General features: G+C 38.8%; 1 protein-coding gene across 2 annotated transcripts in view; it reads right to left on the bottom strand.

Moving 5' to 3' along the window:
* The window catches only part of LOC136858645 (poly(A) RNA polymerase gld-2 homolog A), a 384677-nt gene that overhangs the window by 273535 nt on the left and 86655 nt on the right, over positions 1-24487 (bottom strand). For both annotated transcript variants that reach the window (XM_067138357.2, XM_067138358.2), the window contains exon 3: positions 13373-13555. In XM_067138357.2, the coding sequence (XP_066994458.1) occupies positions 13373-13555 (183 nt within the window). The remainder of the gene's footprint in view (positions 1-13372; positions 13556-24487) is intronic.

Consider the following 24487-nt stretch of genomic DNA (forward strand, 5'->3'; position numbering starts at 1 on the left):
TCCTCAATAGAGCCTCTGTAACTACGCAAAGGACACTCAAATGCAAGGTGTTCCACTGTCTGTTCCCCTTGTCCGCAGTCACATTGCGGTGATGTCTTCCATCCCCATTTGAAGAGAGTGGCTCCACATCTACCTTGGCCGGTCCTAATTCGATTTAGCATCCTCCACTGCCGTCTGGGAAGAGAAAAACCATCTGGGCACTTGCATGGGTTCTCAATGATGTGAATCTAAAAGCATCTGCCATGTCCTGCTGGAATACTTCTATCTGAGCCTCAATAGAAAAAAACCTTTCCAAAATCCAAATTGCCTTCTATCAAGCCAATTACTGTATTTCATAAACAAGTTAAATATAATCAGAAAGAATTCTTTCCCAGAATACGCATACATGCAACATGTGTCAAGTTGACTGGCCTTTATCTGCTTGATGTTTATCACCCTCTCCTTTGTAAAATGAGGCTACTATAGTAACTCTCGATTCATTTGGTATAGCTTCTTCATAGAAATAGTAATCAAATAAGTACTTCAGATATGGTACTCATAGCTGCCAACTTTTAGAAATCAAAAATAGGAAGATTTTTTAATTCTTGGATTTCATCACATATTTTGCGCCACGGTCTAAGTGAAAAAAGGACAGGATAAAAGGCATGCATATCTACAGTTACGTGATTTGATCATTAACTTTAAAATCTTAAACTAAAAAACATTAAGGGCCTGTACTACGACTGTCAGATAAACAGCCAGATACGTAGGCTGCAGTTTTGCAAATTACAAGTTAAATATTTTCTTGCGTACTACCAACGGATTTTAACGACGGTATTGTAATGCGGAAGATGTAGTAACATTTTTATTGGGTTGGTAATAAGGTTACTGAAAATATAGTGAAATTTAGCGCGGTTGTATACATGTTCCCTGGTGTTTTCGTTTGTTTAGCTCTATTCCTTTTGACACTGTATTATAAAATCCAATATCAGACTCTTATTAAGCTATAATGTGGAAGTCCAGGTCAAAAACAAAATTAGGACTGAAATATACACATATGAAGAAATGTTAAAATTAATTAACTGTATAACGAAACTGAAACTGTTATAGAAAATAAAAAGATTGAAAATGTAACCTGGACGCAAAAGTTACAATTCAGGTTACGTATCTTTTTTGTCTAGTACTATTTACGAGGTTGCGCGTTACGACGAAAGTAAAGTTTATATTCGTAATTAATGTCACTGATGCAGCGTGGGTTCATTAATTTTATTATTAATTCAATTTATTGTTTGCTCATTGAATAAACAGTTAGTTTCTTTCTTTTCAATACAATGTGAGAATAGTAACTGGAAAGCATTTATCTCACTTTAGCGTAAATACTTTTGTAGCAAGTTGTTATGAAGTAAAAGAAATATAACCTCCTTAACATCCTCATTCGACGGACGAATCGCCATGAACAACGTCGTATACCTTTACTCCACATGTGCGTCGTGGATAGATTTGGAATAGAACCCACGCTTTTGACACGCATTTTAATGATTAGGAAATGTGTACTATCACCTCTAGTACCCTACCGACTACCATTTACAAGATAAAAAAAATGTTAGACTATTGGGACTCGAACCCACGAAAAACTGCCTAGCAGCAAGCTTTGCTGCCCTAACGACCATGGCTACCCATGAAGCTTACGATTGCCTGCTTGTGTACTAGTGATATACTCAGTAGCAACAACTTACTAGCTTGGGAAATATTTAAGAATTCTGTGATAGCTGAACAGGAAGCATGACATACTTTATAAATATATACACAAAATTACATTGTAACAACTTAATTTCGCATAGCATCATGCAGATGTAGATTCCTCTTCATGAGTAGCCATCTTGATTCTTTACCGTAGCGTCCCCGATAAGAGCTAAGTGCCAGATAAGAGCGTTAACAGCCTCTCCAACTTCGGCATAGCTATACTCGAGAATATTTTCCCAGATTGCACATAAACGAAAGTCGTAGTACGGGGTTTCAACCGAACTCCCAGATAAATGCCCAAACTGCCAAATAAATTTATACCGCACTTTTATCTGGCTGTCGTAGTACAGGCCCTAAAATGGTTACAAGAAAATGTACCTAATCACTAATTTATGACACATACATACAAATAATAATAACAACAATAACAAGTCGAACATCAAATAGGTGAATACCAAGGAGGGTTCAGAAAAGGTCGCTCAACAGCCGAGCAGATCCAAAATCTCGAAACGATCATCAGATATTGTACACTAAGGTCCAAGCAGTATGTGTCTGTCTTTGTGGTTAAGAAAGCATACGACTCCATTGACCGGGAAGTCCTGCTAAACATCTTAAATGAATTTGGAGTTGATTTGAAACTGCTGGCATTAATTAGAGCCACCCTGACCGATACAAAATCGAAGGTGAAGTTCCACGGATGTCTCTCACATTCCTTTGACATCAAAACAGGAGTCCGACAAGGTGATGGGCTATCCCCGATACTCTTCAACTGTGTTCTTGAAAAGATCATCAGAACCTGGCGGATGAGATTACAGGAAACCAACTATAGTCCATTGAGAATAGGAACCAAATCCAAGGGGATCGCAACAGACTGCTTAGCATTTGCCGATGATATTGCTGTTCTCTCAAAACACATAGAAACCGCTAGAGCTCAAGTTGAAATTTTAAAGGAAATTGCCGAACAAACTGGTTTGCAGATATCGTTTGAGAAAACAGAAGTAATGACTAACATCAAAGAGGCTCCTCCAAAACTCCATACAAAATACGGGGACATCACCCGAGTAGACAAATTCAAATACCTGGGTGAGATCATCATGAAAATTGGACTGGACAAAGAAGTACTTCAGGAGCGAGTACGCAAACTGGAAATAGCCTACCAAACATCCCGCACAATCTACAACAAAAAATGCCTTTCCCAAAACACCAAGATATGTCACTATGAAACAGTTCTGAAGCCAGTAGTTCTATATGCAGCCGAAACCCTGTCTCTAAATGCCAACAAAGGACTCCTTGAAGAACTGGAGAAAAAAGAACGCAAAATTGTGAGAGGAATCTTGGGATCAAAGTACAGAAATGGAATCCATCAAAAGAGATCCAACAAGGAAGTCTACAGCAAAATAGAGAAAATTACCGACACAATCAGAAAAAAACGGGCACGATTTTACGGTCATCTGAAAAGAATGGACGGAAGAAAGTTAACTAAAGAAATCTTTCACTTTTTTGATTCAAACCCGAAAACCACAATTCCCTGGTTTAGAAATACCAAAGAAGACCTGCAAATGCTACATATCTCAGCTGAAGACGCCCTTAACAGAGATCTCTTCCGCAAGAAAATATTGACGAACGGGCTAAACTGAGACGAGCAACCGAAGAGAAGACACGGTGCCCCTTGGACAGAGGAGCGTAAGCAGGCCCACTCACAAAGAATGAGGGAAATTTGGGCTCTAAAGAAGGCCAAGTTCAGTGTCAAATGCAACAAGACTTAACGTGGTCCTTGATGGCCCCAGCGAATTATATATATGTTATAATAATAATAATAATAATAATAATAATAATAATAATAATAATAATAATAATGTCGAACCTCGATATCCCGAAACTCTACTCAAATTTTCACTATCTCGAACTAACTTAGATTTTCCGGACGTTTGTCCTATTCTTCACGTGTATTTTATTCTCTACTCTCGAAATTCAGTTATGCGAATTCTCGATTTCTCGAAGCAAACATTTCCTCCCTTGAAGCAAAAAATACTATGTAACTCGAATTTTGTGCAACATTAACTATGCAATTCGGCATTTGTGGTTTATGAGAAACAGTTAACAAGTACAGAAAGGGTTCCAGTGAAGCTGGAAACTAATATGACAGGAACCGAACAACTCGAACTTCTAGTGATCGGCAAAGCCTCGCCGTTTCTCGGGTGTTAATTACTTACAGGTCACGTACGAAAGCAAGCCCAGAAGCCGCGGATGACAAGCTCCATTTACGAAACTCGGCTGCGTGGTACTGACGAAAAGTTTCAACGTGAAGGGAGGAAAGGTTAACCGCAACAAAAAGAAGAGAATGTGTTAACGCAGCTATGTTTCTTATTTCACTACTGTATGTACTGTATCCTGTCTTCTAAAAAGTTACTATAATAAGGGTTATAATTAAAGTGATGCCATAAAAGGGTTTCTTTGTATTTTTAAGTACCGGTACCGTCAAACATAATGCATTCAGTAAAAGCTCGTAGATACACGATTCAATTATGTGCTATACATGATGAAAAACGTTTCTCTATATCTCGAAATTTCGATAACTTGACAAAATTTATCTCCCGAGGTGATTCGCATAATAGTGTCCTTTATTAGACTGTAAAATGAACGGAAATTTAATTTTACAGGTATCTCTGAACACATGGAGATAACGTTTGTTATGTTTCCTGGCCATAACGTGAAGAGAAAATACCAGAAATTATCACCGACACAACTCCCTGAAATACATTCAACTCATTAAAACTATGAAGTAAGAATAAACAAAAATGCAGTGAAATACGCAAAACTAGCACATACAAAACAGATCGGTATGTCTCATACACTATTAACATACGACTGACACAGGGAAAAGCATAGAACCACTAGAAAAAACATGTGGCATACAATTGCAACGAAATTATGCACAGAAACGATGTTATTGGTGCGCGAACCACACTATAAGAAACTCATTCTTTCGTCCCGATTAACTGAGTCGCTAGCGCTCGCTAGCCTCTCTTGCTTGTAGGACGATTGCCTGCCATCCCGAATCCCCAGCCATAAAGCACACACGCTGCTGTAGCAAGCAGGAAACACGATACACGAAGGTGACGGACGATACATTCGCGAAATAAATCAAATGAAAACGCTTGAAAATAAGGTTGGGTAAATTACACAAGCACATAAGAATTTATCCTTTATCCTAGGGGAAGAGTATTGATTGTACTGGAGGTTATATTGGTCAAAAATAGGAAGAATTAAAAATAAATCGGAAAATGAGTTAAAAAACAGAAAGTTTCCAGGTAAATCGGAAGGGTTGGCAGGTATGGGTACTATATCCCTGTATGTCCAGAAATCTTACCAACTCTGGATGCTTTTCTAGTTTATCTTTTGTATCTTTTTGTAAATATCTGTTATACATAAATTTCAGTACTTAGTGCTAGTCATCATCTCTACATGGACATTATCTTTTTGTCCAACTACCTTTACATACCGCTAACTAATTACTTCTACCAATCATCTTATATATACCCCCTTTCTCATGTTCAGTAACAATTCCTGGAACTTGTATCTGCCTTAAATATACACACCTTTCCATTCTTCACAACTAATTATGCTTGTCATCTTCTTGTTCTTAGCTGATCATTTTGCTAAAGTCAATTTCCTAGCAAGTTCTTTTAATCTCTCTTTACTTCCACTACTATTCCAAGCTATTTCTTTCCAACCTGCTCCTCCACAATCTCAATCTTTCTATTTCTCTGCTATAACATAACGGGTCTTTACCATTCCTTACCAGAGAGCGAGAGAGCAAGATATTTTCTGACACTGTAAGCTTCTTAAGCAGTTTACTCGGAGTGACATATCGAAGTTTTAATACAAAATATGAGGCACTTATACCTTCATAAAGCACTGAAGAAAATACGGAAAGCATAACATTAGAAATGAAATAAATGTTCCGTAACATGTCAAAAGTATTCACATTCAGTGTTCCAGTCACAATAACACTTAACCCTACAATGCTGTTATTTCAGTACTCTGTTGAATATCGTTTAGCATTAAGCCATTCCCATAATGTGCAGTTGCTGTTTGAGGTATTAGTGTCCATTAAGCTAGCAAAAATGTTTGATATGATTTTTTAATGATGTTCTTCCAATAATAAGAAGAAGGTGCGCTCAATTGAGCATCTTAGTCCTTACTGTAATCTGTAATCGACTTTGTTCTTTTCGTGCACTTTAGTATGTGGTATGTGTCACAATTTTTGCCGCACAGCACACACACTCAATCTACATCTGGTTTGTGAAATCACTTGTTAATACACAGCCTGTAGTGAAAGCCGTGTACTGAAAGTCTGGCTATCACATGTCTTTGCTTCTGGTGTTCTTCAAATGGTACCAGGTTCAATGGGATTATCATCATGGGGTTGGGATGGAGTGGGGAGGCATTTGGGAGTGTTATACAATAGCCACAGTTCTTGGTGAAAAAAAGTACCAGTTTGACATTATGAGCTGTGTGCTTGGGGTCACCTTGCATAAAGATACAGTCAGTCATCTCAATTTTTTTCTACACTGGCTGGTAGTGTTCACGTTCACGTTCATGTTCACGTACTTCTGTGGTCCATTATTCCATCAATGACGTGTAGCTTTCCCACACAGAGTACTTGTGCAGCCCCACACATACACGTCGGCTTACAAGTGAAACACACTAAGCCGAAAACCTTACTTTTGAGAACACAAGCTTTGAATATTTCTGCCATATTTCCAGTGTTATAATGAAGCAATGGTACTTATTTAAACCAAAATTATTTTTTGGCGATGAAGGTACATGTTTTCTATTGTAACCAGCAATAATTGCAATCAAATATACTAATATTGCAGCATTTATCTGGTATTTTCTGAAAAGTGGCACTGACTTAGTGGATTTCTCCTGACAATAAGCACTTAGTGTCTTTCACCTGACTATCTCCAGCAATTTATATCTCACTTCGGCAACAAAACATATTTTCTTTGCTTTCTGTCCGTATTGTAGGTGAAATATTTCCATTCATTAGTTGGGGAAGTTATCTACAGAAGGAGGGAGATCATCTGATCTGGTATAATGGAAGGAGATTATCTGATATTTTATAATAATGGGACAAGTGCTAAGTTCTCAATGTGCTTTAATACGTAATTATTTTCAAACATACTATACTAGAAATGAATACAAACTTGTCATCGAACACAGAAAAAACTGTTTGATTTTCCACAATGGAATTTATTATCAGATAGTCATTAGTAAGACTAAGAAGCATAATGATGATGTGTGAAGTTGGGAACTGTATCAATGACACTGATCATACATTTACACAAGAATTTCAGCATACGTTAAAATAGTTTAACTTTCCACTTCTGAGTCTGAATCCAACGCTCCTGGCTCTGCGGTGTTGTTCAGGATGTTACTAGCTGGAAGACTTCTATACCACGCATGGAGCTCAGAGGGTACAATTCGCTTTGTGCATAGAGAAAGCAAATCATTCTTTTTGGCTGTAGATATAGGGAGGGGCTTAGTGTAGAGATGTGGTATTTCATCAATCTTCACGTCAGGCTGTTTTGCCTTCTGTGTTCCTATGGTTTCATTGACGATTATTTTCTTGTACTCAGTGTTGATGTAATTGTATCTGTATTCTTATTACACCCGGATGATCTTTCCTGTATCTTAAACACTTAATTTTCAGCCAGCTGACTGTCTCGCCATTCTCATCAATATTTCTATTCTTGACAATTTGATTGCTGAGGTATTTCAAGTCAAGAAAATCACTGTACAGGAATTCCTTCATTGAGTAAGGCTCCTTAGACTTCCTAGCTTGTTGGAAAACATTCATCCACTCATGAACACTGAAAACATCTATGTTTCGCTTCCTTTGCTCGATTGCACTGTGCATGGAATCAACTTCCATGAATGTGTGACCACTTTCAAGAAATTTATGCTCAATAATTTGTACAGGAAGTTTTTGAACTAGATACAGCATAAGAGCAGCCATTTGAACATTTCTGTTCTGTCCACCACATGTATCTGAAAAGAGATACATCAGTGACATGAGATGGCAAGTTCTGTAGATAGTAAGCAATGCACGTTCCAATTTCACAGCTTCCCCATTTTCCATTTACCTCCGTCCAAAAATAGCAATACCAATCATTTGGTGGCGTTGCATTATAAATGGTTAGGTTATAGAGGTTCAACTTAAGTAGTACAATAAGCTGACACTTGAAGAAGGTATTTGTAATACACTTTGCAAATCGAACATCACCGAAACAAATGAAGGATCTCGGATAGCTCTATCCTTGTCCAAAGACTTTGCTGTCATAGAATCATTCTTCCTCGCTGTATGTAAATCATAATTGTCCTGAAGTATGAAAAGGCAAATGCTACAGAAAAGTTAGAACGTGTACGTCGTGCATTGTTCTTTCTTTGGCTTGAAGACTGATAAATTGAAGTTGTTGCAGAATATTTGTCTGTATGTAATAAGGCTGACAGGTGTCAATCCAGAGCTCGACATTCTTTATAGAGAGTGTGCATCTTAGAAATGCTGCGATTTGAATCAAGATACATTCGATGAGAAGATTTCCTCATGTAGTGACTTGGAACAGTGGGAAAACTATTAACGTGTTTTATCACTACTTCCCTGTCTTGAGCGCTGGTTTTGTTTGCAGGAATAGTCTTCCCTCTTTTATCCGTTCCACAAAAATTTCCATTCTCACCTCTTCCAGAAAATGCGTGAAGTGTTAGAAATGCACAAAGTATTACAAAAGAATTTTTGACAAACTCTAACAATCTCTTCATTTACTAAGAAGCTGTACTTTCTGGAATTTTCCATAAATGTAGGATTTTCTTTGCGAGGACGGTGTTCTTTGGGGCTTACTTGTAGTCACATTTCTTACTATTAAGATACTTTGCCTCTCATAGGAAAGTTTCCAATGCTGACGGCATATCCGGTTTCTTTCTTCTTGCAAAAATTTTTCTGTTACACTCATAAATGCACCTTATGCAATCACTGGCCTTTGGCAATTTCAGTCTTTGAATTTTTCCTCTGGTAGATTTATAGGCTTGCCCATCAGATCGCTTTTCCTTCTGTACGTTTCTCACCCAAGGCGATGGGTCACATTTCTTCCATCTGTTATGCTTTTTAACCGAATTGTCATCAACATTCGGCTCCCTGTTGATTATAAAACGTTCTGCAGGCAGCATCACTGGTATTTCGTCACTGCTCTCCTCTTGAGGAACTGCCGGTATTTCTGGTATATTTTCAGTACTTTCTTGGCAATTGCCAGCAATAGGTTTCCGTGGATCCCGTACAGCTGAAAGAGACAAGTTCCATTGTTTCATACATGATAAAACAATGCTAGAACACTATGTGGACACCACTAGAATACATTGAAATATTTATTTTATGATTATAAACAACATAATTACACTCACCATTCCTTTCCAATTCCAAAATAGGAATACTGGAATCTGGCATTCCTGCAACTTGTAATTCGTGATAAGTGTTTGTTTCTGGGGATTCATTCTGCACGACCTCCTGCAACACACTCTGGGGAACGTGGACTCCAAAATCTAAAACAATGACGAGAAAAGAATACAGAATACTAGTATTCTTTACTCTTCTTGCTAGTACTGTACTTGTTTTATGGGGCCGATTCTCATTTGCCTTCCCCGCCGAAGGATGGGTCACGAAGGTAGGATTTGGAAGGCTACCTACTGTCGTGGGGGAAAAAAAAAAAACACACTCGAGTTTACACGTTAATAAAAAGTTTATCTTTGTCCCACATAGAAACAACCTGCATAACAGTATGAACCTCATGTATGATACCAAGCAAAAATGTGATTGGAAAGGAGGAAAAATCCGAGCAGATATCTCACACAAGGGGGCTGCCACTAGTTGCCGATACCAGGATTCGAATGGCATACCCAGTTCCCCAATCCAGCACTCAATCAACTGAGCTAACTGGTGAATATACTACTTAGTAAATCTAAAATCTGAAGATGACTACAACAATTTCACAGCCAAAACAGAGACCAATTACTTACCAAATTCAGATATACCTGCTAAATTGGTCTGATCTGGAAGCTTCTTCCGAATTCCTATATCTCTCTGAAAAAAATACCAACCGTGTTAAAAGTTGACTTTGAATTACTGTACAGTACATTGTAACTTGTGTAACGTTGTAGACACATGGTCTTGATTAATTTTAATTAAAAGGTCCAAACTTGTTAATTCTGAACTTACCTTGAGCCATCAGTAACATCATCTTCGCTCGAGAAGACATGATTTCCCACTTCAAATGAAACTCAAAACCGTAGAGTGGAGTTTAACCAACAGTTCTATTGTTCAGCCAGAAAACCTATGGCATTATCATAGTCGCGCTTGTTGTAAGAATGGCGCCAATCAACAACCGCGCTAAAATTCTCCGATCGATTGTCAGGTGAAAAACACTAAGTCGGACTTGTGCGCTCCAAACTGTTTGAATCTTTCAAAACAAAACAGAAATGGACAAGTGAAACACACCAAGTCCCTTAGTGTACTTCACCCGTAACAAATGGCGCCAAGTAGATTTAATGCAAAAAGAGAAAGAGCAATTATCTTTAGAATGGTAAAAGATACAATTCTGCTGACTTCACCAATCGAAAGAACACACAATTTTACATAAGAAACGTGTAAAACCCCAAAACGCACAAAAACTGACTTAGTGTGTTTCACTTGTAAGCCGACGTACAGAACTATCTCCATGTTTAACAGTTGGAATGATGTTCTGAGGCTCCAGTTCAGTGTCCGTTTCCGTTCATACCTTTGGCTTTCCATCTGAACCAAGAGCATTGAATTTATTCTCATCTGTCCATATCACCTTTTTATAAACTTCCTTAACCTTATCCTGGTATTTCAAAGCATATTCCAGTTAATTTTTTCCATTCATTTCTTTCACCATGAACTTCTTCCAACTCAACCATGGTATCCTTCATGATTAAAAATGTGTCGCACTATGCTCGGAAAAACTGCGACAACTGTGTTCTGTAGTTCAGCTGTAATCTTCAATACACTTAAAAGGAGGGTTCTTGATAGCAGTGGATAACACGCTTATCGTATGATGTGAGAGTGTGCATTTACCTCCTCCTTGTCCTGTTTTGGATGGATTTGTCCCTGCTGAATTTGCCTCTTACATCATACACAGTTGAATGAGGTGTATTAACAAACCAGCTTATCTCATTCAATGATATTAATTTAGCCTGTGTTGTCTTAGCTTTGAAATCCATTCTATGTTTCTGCTGTCCACCTGATGCAACTTGAAACACTACTACTCGGGAGGCTTAAATGGTTCAGAAACACATGAGTGACAACACCACACTGATTTGTTTCTCTCTTTCATTAAATGTCTGAATACCTTTGGAACATTCAATAGGCAGCCTTCTCCAAGTGGTGTTTAGTATAAGAGACATGAAAGACCGGTAAACAAATCCCACTTGTTTTACTGGTAATATATCTGATATGCCAAATTTCACTTCCTACCCACAAGAATGAAAGTATTACCTTTCACATTAAAAAATGCTGAAGTGTCCAAATACGTTTCTTTCTCACTATACCTGTTTTCACAGTCCTTAACAATTATTGCTCAAAACCCATCCCACTGGCTGTTTTTTTTTTTTTATTTACAACTTTCCACTGATAACTATTTTTTAAAACTCCCCATGCCTCCCTTATCAATTGTATGGTACCGTTTAATAGTCCTATTTTTACAACCATCCTTAGCATTACATTTATTTTTAACTATAAAATCAAACATCATTCAAAACTGTTATTTCTTAAAATATGCTGCACACGCACACACAAACACTCTCTCTCTCTCTTTCTCTCTCTCTCTCTCTGTAAAATTAGTGAAACTGTAGCCAACAGTGGTATATGTTTCAACTTGTACATACCGCTGGTAATTTCTTATTTCCTATTTTTGTATCCAGTTACCATGGCAGTATTCTTGAATGATAATTTACTTGAAAGAAAAAAATAACTGGGTACCTTGGATTATACATAGCTGTTCAGGGTCAAAGCCGTAACTATACATTAAACAAATTCCAAACTCTAATTCCTCGGTTTTCTTAACATCTTAAAATACATACGGTATGCGGCAAAACAAACGACACTGAAATTACTGCTCATCTGCTGTCCACGTTTAAGTATTTATTGCATGTTGAGAATTCATTTCATTGATTTCTGCAAATACGGTTCTCACAACAGAGATGATGTTTATCTTGGAACATTATTTCCAGTCTTATGTAGTGAGGTGTCAGAATGGGCCTAGTATGCTTCACTTAAATGTACAGTACTAGGAGCGATTTAATACGTTGGCAAAGGTACCAAATAACAGAACAGAACAATGTTAGCTGTCATTAAGTCCTGTCTTACATTAATGAAAGGGGACAACAGGCAACCAAGAACATTCCCCACAAACTAGAATCATGAAAGACTTCAAATGGTTTTACAGTCCCCAAAGGTCATGGAATATTATGCCTTTATTTCATAGAGGATGATGCACAATAAAAAAAAAATTTAAAAAAAAACAATGGACCAGTTAATCTACAGACACCTCATCGTTACCCCCATTTGTGTAGGAATTGCACAGTTTTTGTTGCAGCAGAAACTTACCCCTCCAGTGACAGTGGAAGCAGCAAAATGGAGCTACAGCCCACACCACAGGGGAGTCGCTTACCCTTCTGCAACAACACTTTGGAGATCACATAATTTCTCGTGGACCTCCATTCCTGTACCCTTTTCCTCCCCAGATCTCGCAGCCCCAGATGCTTGTATGTTGGGCATGTTCAAAGAATCAGTTTTCAAGACGGATGACCCACCCACAAATATTCATAAATTATGTGAGAAGATAAGTTATTTTTTGTGTTCTTACAAAAAGCTTTGTTTACCAACATGTTCAATAATCTTTAGAAATATTTCAACAATGTGTGGCACATGATGGTAGACATTTTGAACATATACTGTATCAAGACAATTAACATTTCAGTGTCTTTTCTTTTTGCTGCATAAGGTACTTTAGTGGTATGCCAAGATGAGACAAGGAAGGAAGGGAAGGACACTTAAAAATAACAGGGATGCCAACCTTCCATTGTGCCTTCCAAAAGTTTAACAATACAACGGAGGGCAATTTTCTGTTTGCATTTTTTATACATATTTTCATGGCCATCTCATGAATTCATCAATGTAAGAGGACACTGAATTATTTGTCTTGTGAAAACAGTATGTTGAAAAAAATACGAAAGGGCCAAGATAGGGAAATATTAACACACACAGAATGAATCCACCCCACTGTGTGTTTCTGAAGGAAGCAAATAATTTGGAAAGATTAACCTCTGAAATCTCATTATCACTGCACTAAATCTTAAATATTCACCTAATATCAGAAAAGTGGAACATACACCTGAAGTAACTTTGATCCTAACAATTACCTTTGCAATTACAGTAAAAATACCTTGGTGAATGCGAAGAAACATCTCATATTGAATCTCAATTCAAATAAATTACTTCCAGGATTTGCTGTAGTTTCCACATTGAAAGAATTTCTAATGGTTGGCATCCCTGCAGAAGTGCAGTAACTGTGCATACTTCAGTCCTTTACTGGAGTCTACTGTGGTGTTGCCAGAAGTAGTATCTTCAGCTGAGTCATCTGATGGAGCTTGGTCTCCCATCTGATGTTTGATTGGAGTTGGCGACCGTGATGAGAAGCCAGAGTCTGAGCTATATGATGTATCTGTTGCATTGGTGTCTCGTATCATGCACCGTGGAGGTCTGTGAAAAAATGGTTAATGTACATTCAATAAAAATCTTGTAAAACGGAGGATAAATTGGATGTACTTATACAATATGGAACCAAATACAAAATACAGTTTTTACTACAGCCACTTTAGTAAAATGTTACAGATAAAATTGTACTTTTAAACTATCCTGTAAGTATGGATGCATTATAAACAGTCATATTAAGGCTATGGTCTCATCAATTTTTTGACCTGCGGATCAGCAACTGAAAGTGGACTTGGTTCCATATTGTCAATATGGAAAACTGATAAGATAACTTAGTTATTTGCCTAGTAGAAACAAAGTTTGACGAACTATAGTTCAAGATCCGAGCTTAACACTTTACTACTGCACAATAATCATGCTAATCAATGAAAGAGTTGTAAAGTGACAAAAAATATCTGAAGCAAGATTCAAAATTTACCAATAGGCCTATTTCATTTCATCCATTGACATACAGTATGTAAACTGAATTCCATAATTAGCTATTGCATAAAACTATTTTCAAAATTATTTTGTTTGAGATAGGATGAATATATTGTGCAGGTGGTAGGATCCCAAGTAATCACCTCTTCAGTCTCCTGCTATCCACAGTTCATGAATATTCTTGAGTTTTGAGAGTGGATAAAACAAAATATTTCTTTGCTGGCCAATTTATACAATGTCACTTGCACATCAGGAAAGCTGTAGACAATGGATACATACTTTTATGTATTTCCAATTACCATTCTAATGTTAATATGGACAATGTGGACTATCCAGTGTTTAGATCTGAAGTTATTAAAAAACATTAGTAGCAATGCCTAAAATTTTGTGTTATTGTAAGCAGGGATAGTATTACATCATAGAGGTGCCACAAGAGTTCCTTAGTACGGCAATACATATTATTCAATCTGGCACACCAATTTACTTCTGCCTATTATTAATAAACCAAGTATCTGTAAAGGAAAGTACATTAAGTACAAAAAAAAAAAAAATTAATAGGAAATATCAGACATTCAAACCATCACATGTTTCTTTCTGCAGTAAACTGGTCAAAAGTAATCATCCATTTCCCTCGTCCAGTTCCTGCAGGGTTGGGATATTTACAGCCCCCTTCCATTTTCCTCTATCCACCCATCATTGTCCCTCCTTAACTGTATTCCAATCCAGGTTTCTTCTAATTATACTAATCTGGATCATTTTAAACCACCATAGTCAGGGTCTCCCTACTGCCCTTCCCCCTATTTCGGTCTTCACCAATCTGTCATCAAGCTTTTCTACTCAGATTTTCTTCCTGATGTCCTCATTTCTTACTCTGTCCTTTGTCTTTCTTATACTTCTTAAAAATTTCAGTTCACTGGCCTGGATTTTATTCTGTCTTTCTACAATTGTGCTTTACGTCGCACCAACACAGATAGGTCTTATGATGACAATGGGATAGGAAAGGGCTCAAGTGGGAAGGAAGCAGCGTGGCCATAAGGTATAGCCCCAGCATTTGCCTGGTGTGAAAATGGGAAACCAAGGAAAACCATCTTCAGGGCTGCCAACAGTGGAGTTCAAACCCACTAACTCCCAGATGCAGCTCACAGTTGTGCACCCCTAAACCACACAGCCAACTTGCCCGGTCCTTATTCTTTCTGTCAGTGTTCAGGTCTTCCTCGCATATGTCAGTACTGGGCAGTAATACATCTTATACATCATATCTTTATACTTCATTTGTGTACTTCCTTCCTTCAGACCAGGTTTCTCACACTTTGGTAGAATGCTTTTCGCTGTTGAATTCTTTTACAGATCTCTATGTCCAGCCCTGCATCGTACATGTTCACTTCCCAAATATTTGAAGCTCTCCACATTTGCAAGGTTTTGTACCTTGATTTTTATCATTTCTCTCCCTTCCTTTCCCTTCTAGTCAACAACATTGCCTGACTTCCATGCTGATTTTCATTCCATAATTTTCAATAATCTCACTTAACATGTTGATTTGCCTTTTCATTTCTGCTCTGTTTGCACCCCACATCACAATATCATCTGTGCCAAGCATTACTGTCAGTTCCCCATCTCCATACTTCGTCTCCTTCACAATTTCGTCCATAAACATTTTGAATAACAGTGGTGAGGGTCGTTTTAGAGTTTCATTCCAAAACCACTCTGTCCTCCCTACAAGTGTCTGGCTCTGGGTACACTATCATAAGCCGTTTCTAAATCAAGGAATGTCGTGTCTTCCATATTCCCATGTTTTCCCATTAACTGCCTCACACTGAAGATGGAGCCTAGCCAAAAGCCATATTGCTCCAATAGTCCTTCCATCATGTTTTTCACTCTCTTTTCTAGTAACCTTTTCAATATTTTTGTTACCTAAGATATGAGATTCCTTGGTAACTAACATATCTTCTCGTCCCCCTTCGTAAATATACGTATTATTACTCCTTTAATCCGGTCATCTGGTACTTAGGCCAACAAGTCCTGCTGCTTTTTATCATTTCCACACACAAATCCTACAATCCTGCTGCTTTTCCCTCTCATTAGTTTGACAGTTTCTACCTCACCCAATGCAATTTCACTCCCATATTCTGTCTCCTCACACTCTACTTATCTACACCCCTTCTCACATTGATGAGTTTAAAATAATCCTGTCTTTTCCTTATCTCCTCTGGTTATGTTCTCTCTCTTTTTTTTTCCTCTTTCACTTGCTTTATGTAGACTTCTCTTCCTTCTTAGAAGTCCATATAACATTTATTTACTGCTATACCCTTACAACTATAGTGTAAATCCTTTCCAGCATTTCTTTACTTACCAGCCTACTCTCTTGCTCCTTTTCATTGCCTGATACTTTCTAATACTTTATTCCCTTTCTACCTGCTTTGTTTTTATAATGGTTATAATCCACCTCTTATTCCTTCATCAAACAGGATCAAATAACCTTTTAGGTCTTAACAGAACATACATACATAATCATTATAGACTGTTATGCCTTTCAGCGTTCAGTCTGCAAGCCTTTGAGAATTTACTAAACGTAGCCACAATCCTCAATTTGCAACTAGTGTTGTGGCCTCATTTAGTTCTATACCTCTTATCTTTAAATCGTTAGAAACCGAGTCTAACCATCGTCGTCTTGGTCTACCTCTACTTCTCCTACCCTCCATAGCAGAGTCCACTATTCTCCTAGGTAACCTACCCTTCTCCATTCACCTCACATGACCCCACCACCGAAGCCGGTTTATGCGTACAGCTTCATCCATCGAGTTCATTCATAAATTAGCCTTTTATCTCCTCATTCCGAGTACTCTCCTGCCATTGTTCTCACCTGTTTGTACCAGCAATCATTATTGCTACTTTCATGTCTGTTACTTCTAACTTATGAATAAGATATCCTGAGCCCACCCAGCTTTCGTTCCCGTAAAGCAAAGTTGGTCTGAAAACAGACCGATGTAAAGATAAGTTTCGTCTGGGAGCTGACTTCCTTCTTACAGAATACTGTTGATCGCAGCTGCGAGCTCACTACATTAGCTTTACTACACCTTAATTCAATCTCACTCACTATATTACCATCCTGGGAGAACACAACCTAAATACTTGAAATTATCAACCTGTTCTAGCTTTGTATCACCAATCTGACATTCAATTCTGTTGAATTTCTTACCTACTGACATCAATTTAGTCTTCGAGAGGTTAATTTTCATACCACACTCATTGCACCTATTTTCAAGTTCCACGATATTAGACTGTAGGCTTTCGGCACAATCTGCCATTAAGACCAAGTCATCAGCATAGGCCAGACTGCTTACTACATTTCCACCTAACTGAATCCCTCCCTGCCATTTTATATCTTTCAGCAGATGATCCATGTAAACTACAAACAGCAAAGGTGAAAGATTACAGCCTTGTCTAACCCCTGTAAGTACCCTGAACCAAGAACTCATTCTACCATCAATTCTCACTGAAGCCCAATTGTCAACATAAATGCCTTTGATTGCTTTTAATAATCTGCCTTTAATTCCGTAGTCCCCCAGTATGGCAAACATATTTTCCCTCGGTACCCTGTCATATGCTTTCTCTAGATCTACGAAACAAACACAACTGCCTATTCCTCTCGTAGCATTTTTTCAATTACCTGGTGCATACTGAAAATCTGATCCTGACAGCCTCTCTGTGGTCTGAAACCACACTGGTTTTCATCCAGCTTCCTCTCAACGACTGATCGCACCCTCCCTTCCAAGATGCCAGTGAATACTTTGCCTGGTATACTAATCAATGAGATACCTCGATAGTTGTTGCAATCCTTCCTGTTCCCTTGCTTATAGATAGGTGCAATTACTGCTTTTGTCCAATCTGAAGGTACCTTACCAACACTCCACGCTAATTTTACTACTCTATGAAGCCATTTCATCCCTGTCTTCCCACTATACTTCACCATTTCTGGTCTAATTTCATCTATTCCTGCTGCCTTATGACAATGGAGTTTATTTACCATCCTTTCCACTTCCTCAAGCATAATTTCACCAACATCATTTTCCTCCTCCCCATGAGCTTGGCTGTTCACAACACCACCAGGATGATTTCCTTTTACATTGAGAAGATGTTCAAAATATTCCCTCCACCTCTCCAGTGATTCCCTGGGATCTATTATGAGTTCACCTGAATTACTCAAAACACTGTTCATTTCCTTTTTCCCTCCCTTCCTAAGATTATTTATTACTGTCCAGAAAGGTTTCCCCTGCTGCTTGACCTAGCCTTTCCAGGTTGTTACCAAAATCTTCCCACGACTTCTTTTTGGATTCAACAACTATTTGTTTCACTCTGTTTCTTTCATCTACATACAACTCCCTGTCTGCCTCGGCCCTTGTTTGTAGCCATTTCTGATAAGCCTTCTTTTTACGTTTACAAGCTGGTCTCACTTCATAATTCCACCAAGATGTTCGCCTTTTCCCATCTTTACACACAGTTGTTCCTAGGCATTCCCTTGCTGTTTCTACTACAGCATCCCTGTATGCCACCCATTCACTTTCTATATCCTGAACCTGCTTACTGTCTACTGTTCGAAACTTTTCACTAATCATATCCATGTACTTCCGTCCAATTTCCTCGTCCTGGAGATTTTCTACCCTTATTCGTTTGCAGACAGATTTCATTTTCTCTACCTTAGGCCTAGAGATACTTAGTTCACTACAGATCAGATAGTTGTCTGTATCATCAAAAAATCCCCGGAAAACTCGTACATTCCTAACAGATTTCCTGAATTCGAAGTCTGTTAAGATATAGTCTATTATGGATCTGGTACCCCTAGCCTCCCATGTGTAGCGGTGAATAGCCTTATGCTTGAAGAATGTATTCGTAACAGCTAAACCCATACTAGCACAGAAGTCCAGCAAACGCTTCCCATTCCCATTAGCTTCCATATCTTCCCCACATTTCTCAGCCAGTTCTACTTTCTTCCATAAGCCCCATTAATATTGATAGCTCTCCATCAAATTCCATTTCGTTCGCCAAGTTGTTTCCAAGGAGTCCCCGCACCTCTCAAATGGGAGTGGGACTCCGTTACTCCCATAGGTTCGAGGCTTGCTTAAAATGTTCTGAGCTCGGTCGATTCATGAAGCAGGATGCTACCCTACTTGCACATAGTCCAAGTGAGGATATCTCCTCTAACAGGTTATGGACCACCGGTGGATTGTATAGTCCTAGCCGCCTGAGCACAAGGAGGGCCAGGACTCAGAATATGTCCAAGATGCCCACTCCCATTCTATAGCAACAGGTATCCCGACTCTCAGGACCACTTGCTAGGCCACTCAGCCGTTGCCCATGGTTCACGAACTAGGACGTGACTAAAGTAACCCACAAACATGAGACAAAATTCCATTTCACCCTTATTTCTCCTTCAAGGATATTTTCGGTTTTATCATTATAGTAGCTATTCTACTAATAAAAAGGTAAACTAATATAAGCTAATGGGTCCATACCCCATAAATAGGACTACCTTTTTAATCTTTAATACTCCTGCAAAGCTCTTATTTACTACGACCTTAGTTTTAGGCACACTTACTGCCACTACGTCTACTTCGTGGTTTGGGGTATGATAGGATTGGATTTTTTCTTTTTTTCTTTTTGCAAGTTGCTTTACGCTGCACCGACACAGATAGGTCTTATGGCGATGATGGGACAGCAATGGGCTATGAGTGGGAAGGAAGCGGCCGTGGCCTTAATTAAGGTACAGCCCCAGCATTTGCCTGGTGTGAAAATGGGGAAACCACGGAAAACCATCTTCAGGGCTGCCGACAGTAGGGTTCGAACACACTATCTCCCGAATATTGGATTCTGGCCGCATTTAAGCGACTGCAGCTATAGAGCTCAGTGGATTGGAAATAAAGAAGTAATGTAAATCAGTTCAATATTACAAATAAATGAACAATTTAGACAATAGTATAGGCTAGTTTACTCAATTTGACACACTGCCTAATATTACTATACAAAGGATATTTAAAGAAAAGTATGAGGGGGTACCCAAAAACACGGAATTATTTTTTTAAAACTATATTTTTGCAAAATTTTTACACAACCACCTTACCCCCTTCAAAATACTCTACATTACAACTAATACATTTGTCCCACCGGTGCTTCCACTGTTCGAAACAGCTTCTGTAGTAATGTTTAGAAATGGCTGAGAGCTCCTCCCTCTTTTTTCTTGACCTCTTCAATGTTGTCAAATTAAGGTCCTTTCATGTCCCTTTTCATGCGTGGGAATAAGAAAAAGTCGCATGGAGCCAGGTCAGGCATGGGGCAGTGGAACCATGCCATTTTTAGCCAAAAAACTGTAACAGATGGCTGTGTGTGCAGATGCGTTGTCGTGGTGGACGAACCAGTCTGTCTGCTGCAAATCGGGTCTTTTTTCACAAACACTGTTGCGCAATTTTCTTAAAACTTCCCAACTGAAGGTTTGCGCATTGTTCACTTAAACTTGCTATCATAAAAAACGAAGCAAGAACAAATTGGTGCTAGCAAAAACAATCAGTGCACATGAACAGAACAAGCCAGGTCGACAACACAGGCAGCAGTGAACTGGCAATGAGTTGCGTTATACACACCTAGTGGCAGAAATGCATACTACACAAGCTTCGCCCACGGCAATGTTATTCCGGTTAATTTTTGGTACCCCCTCGTACACTAATGAGTACTATAAAGAGTTTTTAAAAAACGAAATGTCCAACCCTTGTCCAGTTTCTCACAGGATCAGGTATGTAGCAAGATGGACCTTCGTAGCAAGTGTTTACAATCAGATGCCTTTCCTGACATTATCCTCATCAGAGAAGTTAAGGAAATGAAATGAAACGTGATAAATGATAAGAGGAAGAGAGAGGATGAAGCCTGGTGCCTGCACATAGCCTATACCTCTCAAATAGCACCAAGGGGTCTGCTCAAGGCTTTACGTCTACATCCGACGGACAAATCTCCATTAACAGCATCACATGCCCTCACTCCTTATGAGCAATGCGGAGAGGTTTGAAAGTGAATCCAGGCTTTTGGGTATGCAATCTAGTGATTAGAAATTGTATATCACCACCTTCCCTTCCCTCCAGCCAACATTCTGACAGTGACTTTTTTTTTTTTTTCAACCAACGAAACTCGGACTAACCATGGTGTCGGACAGTTTATAAACTTTACACTTTAACCAGCATGGCCACCAGGCAAGCTTGAAGAACCAAAACAAATTAAAATTAGAAAACCTCAGAACATACAAACCAGCAGCGTTATTTGGATGTTCAGCTGGGTACACTGAGTGGCTTTGAAACTGGCTTCATACACAGAAAGAGCTACAATTTGATTGGTTGTATGGTTGATATAACGTTACTCCTTTCTGATGTAGTTAAACTTTGTCCTTGTGGCAGTTCAGAATGTCTGGAAAGACATCTAGTTTCTCAATTAAAGTATATAGACAGATAAATTACTTCTTTGTCTCCAAGAAAAATAATCACATAAAGTTCATTCCAAGCTCAGTTTACCAATTGTTCAATTCAATAAAATAGCTATAGAATACTAACAAAAAACAACTAAACATAACAGTGGTGATGGTGGTGGTGGTTCTGTTATAAGGGGAAGTACAAGTGGGCAACCATCCTCTATTGATACTAATAAGAATGAAAATGGAACGGGTCCAACAGTTCGAAGAATGAAGGTACTGGCAAAAAAAAAAAAACTGAAATGCTACGAAGAATGTGAAAATTAAAGATTTCCTAGGCCTCACCAACCTAGTACAATTGGGATAGAAAAAGAACAAGAGTTGACCAAGGGAGGTGGTAGTGGAGGTGGTTACTGTTTTAAGAGGAAGTCAGGTAGGAAGAATGAGGTGAGGAGCCCAACAAGTGGAAGCAATGCCGATTTAGCTAGGGGACCTGTGGATGCTAACCCACACTCCCAATATGAAAGCCTCTAGGCCCCCTTGCAGTCACCTCATATGAGAGGCAGGTGATACCATGGATATATTCTACCACCCCCACCCACCCACAACTATCAAATGTTGTAAACCTAGCAGTTTCTATGAATAGCTGTCCTTTTTATAGATAACGCCAACATAAGCAGTAAGCATTCAGCTGTTCTGTAATTTAAGAAATGTGCTAATTAATTCTGTAAGGAATAAAAATAGAAGAAACAATGCAGGAGGACGAGAGTGTACCAAGTGACAAAAATATTTAGATAAGTTCATGTTTTAGCAAGGAAGCTGAAGTGACAATGACCAGCCAGTTATTAGGTTGAAGCACCAAATAAATACTAGAACAGAATTCATTTTTAGCAAAATTCAATTGTATTCCCCCTGAAAAATCCAATACATTCAAGAGTAAGCCAGCTGACAGTGGAACAAATCAGCTCATTTGACACAGAACCAAAGTCCCAATAATGGCAAGAGTAATGGCTGGCTAATGAGTCTCTGTTCAGACATTATCCTCCCATTTTTTCCTTCTGAGTAGTGTTAAGAGCATGGTTGCCTACTTGTACTTCTCTTAAAACAATCGCCACCACCTTACAAGTTGATTTACATAGCACCGACACAGATAGGTCTTATGGCGACGATGGGACAGGAAGGAGCTGGGAGTGCGAAGGAAGCGGCTGTGGCATTTGCCTGGTGTGAAAATAGGAAACCATGGAGAACCATCTTCAGGGCTACCGACAGTGGGGTTTGAACCCACTACCTGCTGAATACTGGATACTGGCCATACTTAGGCAACTGCAGCTATCGAGCTTGGTGTGTTTAGACAGAAGTGTTGAGTTGGTACCTCTGGTAAGTACTAAATAATGCTCCAGTTGCCATGAATGCCTACATAGCACCCAGGAAATCCTACCATGTATGGACTAGTTCCCAGTGTCTTAAAACTAGGTATCCGAAGAGGAAACAGGACTGATGTTGCCTAATCGTCATAATAATTTCTTCGCTCCAGCAAGCCGTGTGCGGTTGTGTAAGAGCCTTCTCCAGTTTGTTCTATCCATCCACAGATGCTGCTCATATATGCGACACCAATTCACATCTCTAATTTCAAGGTCCTTCATTATCTGTTTTTCCCAAACATCACAAGGTCTTCCCCTTGGTCTCTTCCCAGGAACATTGTGGTCGAAGTATGTTCGAGGAGTCCCGTGAGGGTTCATTCTTTTCATGTGACCGTACCATTGCAATTTCTTCACTTCTAGAGTCTCCAGCAAGCTTCTTTCCAATCCAAGCTGTTGTCGGATATCCACATTCCTTATTTTATCCATTTTTTTTCTGTAAACAAGAACGGAGGAACTTCATTTCTGTTGCCTGAAGACGACTCTTTGCTGGTCCAGTAAGTGTTGCTGCTTCCAGGCCATACGTCAATATAGGTACTAGATATATTTTGTACAAGCTATCTTGGAAACTAACGGAAATGTTTCATCCCAAAGTATTTGACGTACAGCGTGATAGAATTTGGAAGCTTTCTGTATTCTGTTACTAATCTCTTGATGTATGGTATTGTCTGATGACGGAACACTACCTAAATACGGAAGTTGTCTACAATATCCATCTCCTCCTCTCCAATTCTTAGATGAACAGTTGGAGAGTTTTTACTCATCACCAAGCCAACTGTCTTCGTTTTGCTGATTTTGAGACCTAAGGTTGTAAAAGCTTCATGCCAGAGATTAGTCTAGTTTGTACTTCCACTTCTGTCTCACCCCATATCATTAGATCAGCAAAAACCAGGGCATTAGTTGTTGGATCCTTTCTCTTAACCACTTTTAAAACTTCATCCATTATGATTATGAAGAGAAGTGGTGAAAGACAACTTCCTTGCTGGACTCCACTCTTCATTTCAAACCAACCTGACCTTCCATCCCGGACCTGGACACAACACTTGGTTTCATCATATAATCATTGTACTCGTCCTATGATGTCATCGGGCACTTTCTTATGTCTCAAACATTCCCATATATGCCTGCGTGGTACATGGTCATATGGTTTCTTGATGTCCAGAAAAACAGTTATAAGTGTTTTACCTTTCTCCCAATACTTCTCATAGAGCATTCTGGTGGCAAAAATGAGGTCTATAGTTGATCTATGAGGTCTAAATCCATGCTGTTCCTCCTCAAGTGTAGGTTCAACATATTTTCTAATAATGCTCTCAAGGATGGATTCGTAGATTTTGAGGCCATGTGACAGCAGAGTTATACCTCTGTAGTTGGTACATTTCTTTCTATCACCTTTTTTCAACAATGGGATGATGACTTCCTGCTTCCAGTCATTGGGTATTACATAATCTTTCCAGATTCTATTTAGTACCCTGTACATCCACTGTTGTCCTACCTCTCCTAGTGCTTTGATCATCTCAACACTTAATTCACCTGATCCAGTTGATGTGTTGGTTTTCACCTTAGATATTGCTGTCTCTACTTCCAACCATGCCAGACTAGTGGTATTTGTGCTGCCAAAATCATAAGGTTCATAGTCTA

Source organism: Anabrus simplex, chromosome 1 (genome assembly GCF_040414725.1).
Source record: "Anabrus simplex isolate iqAnaSimp1 chromosome 1, ASM4041472v1, whole genome shotgun sequence".
Classification (NCBI taxonomy): Eukaryota; Metazoa; Arthropoda; class Insecta; order Orthoptera; family Tettigoniidae; genus Anabrus; species Anabrus simplex.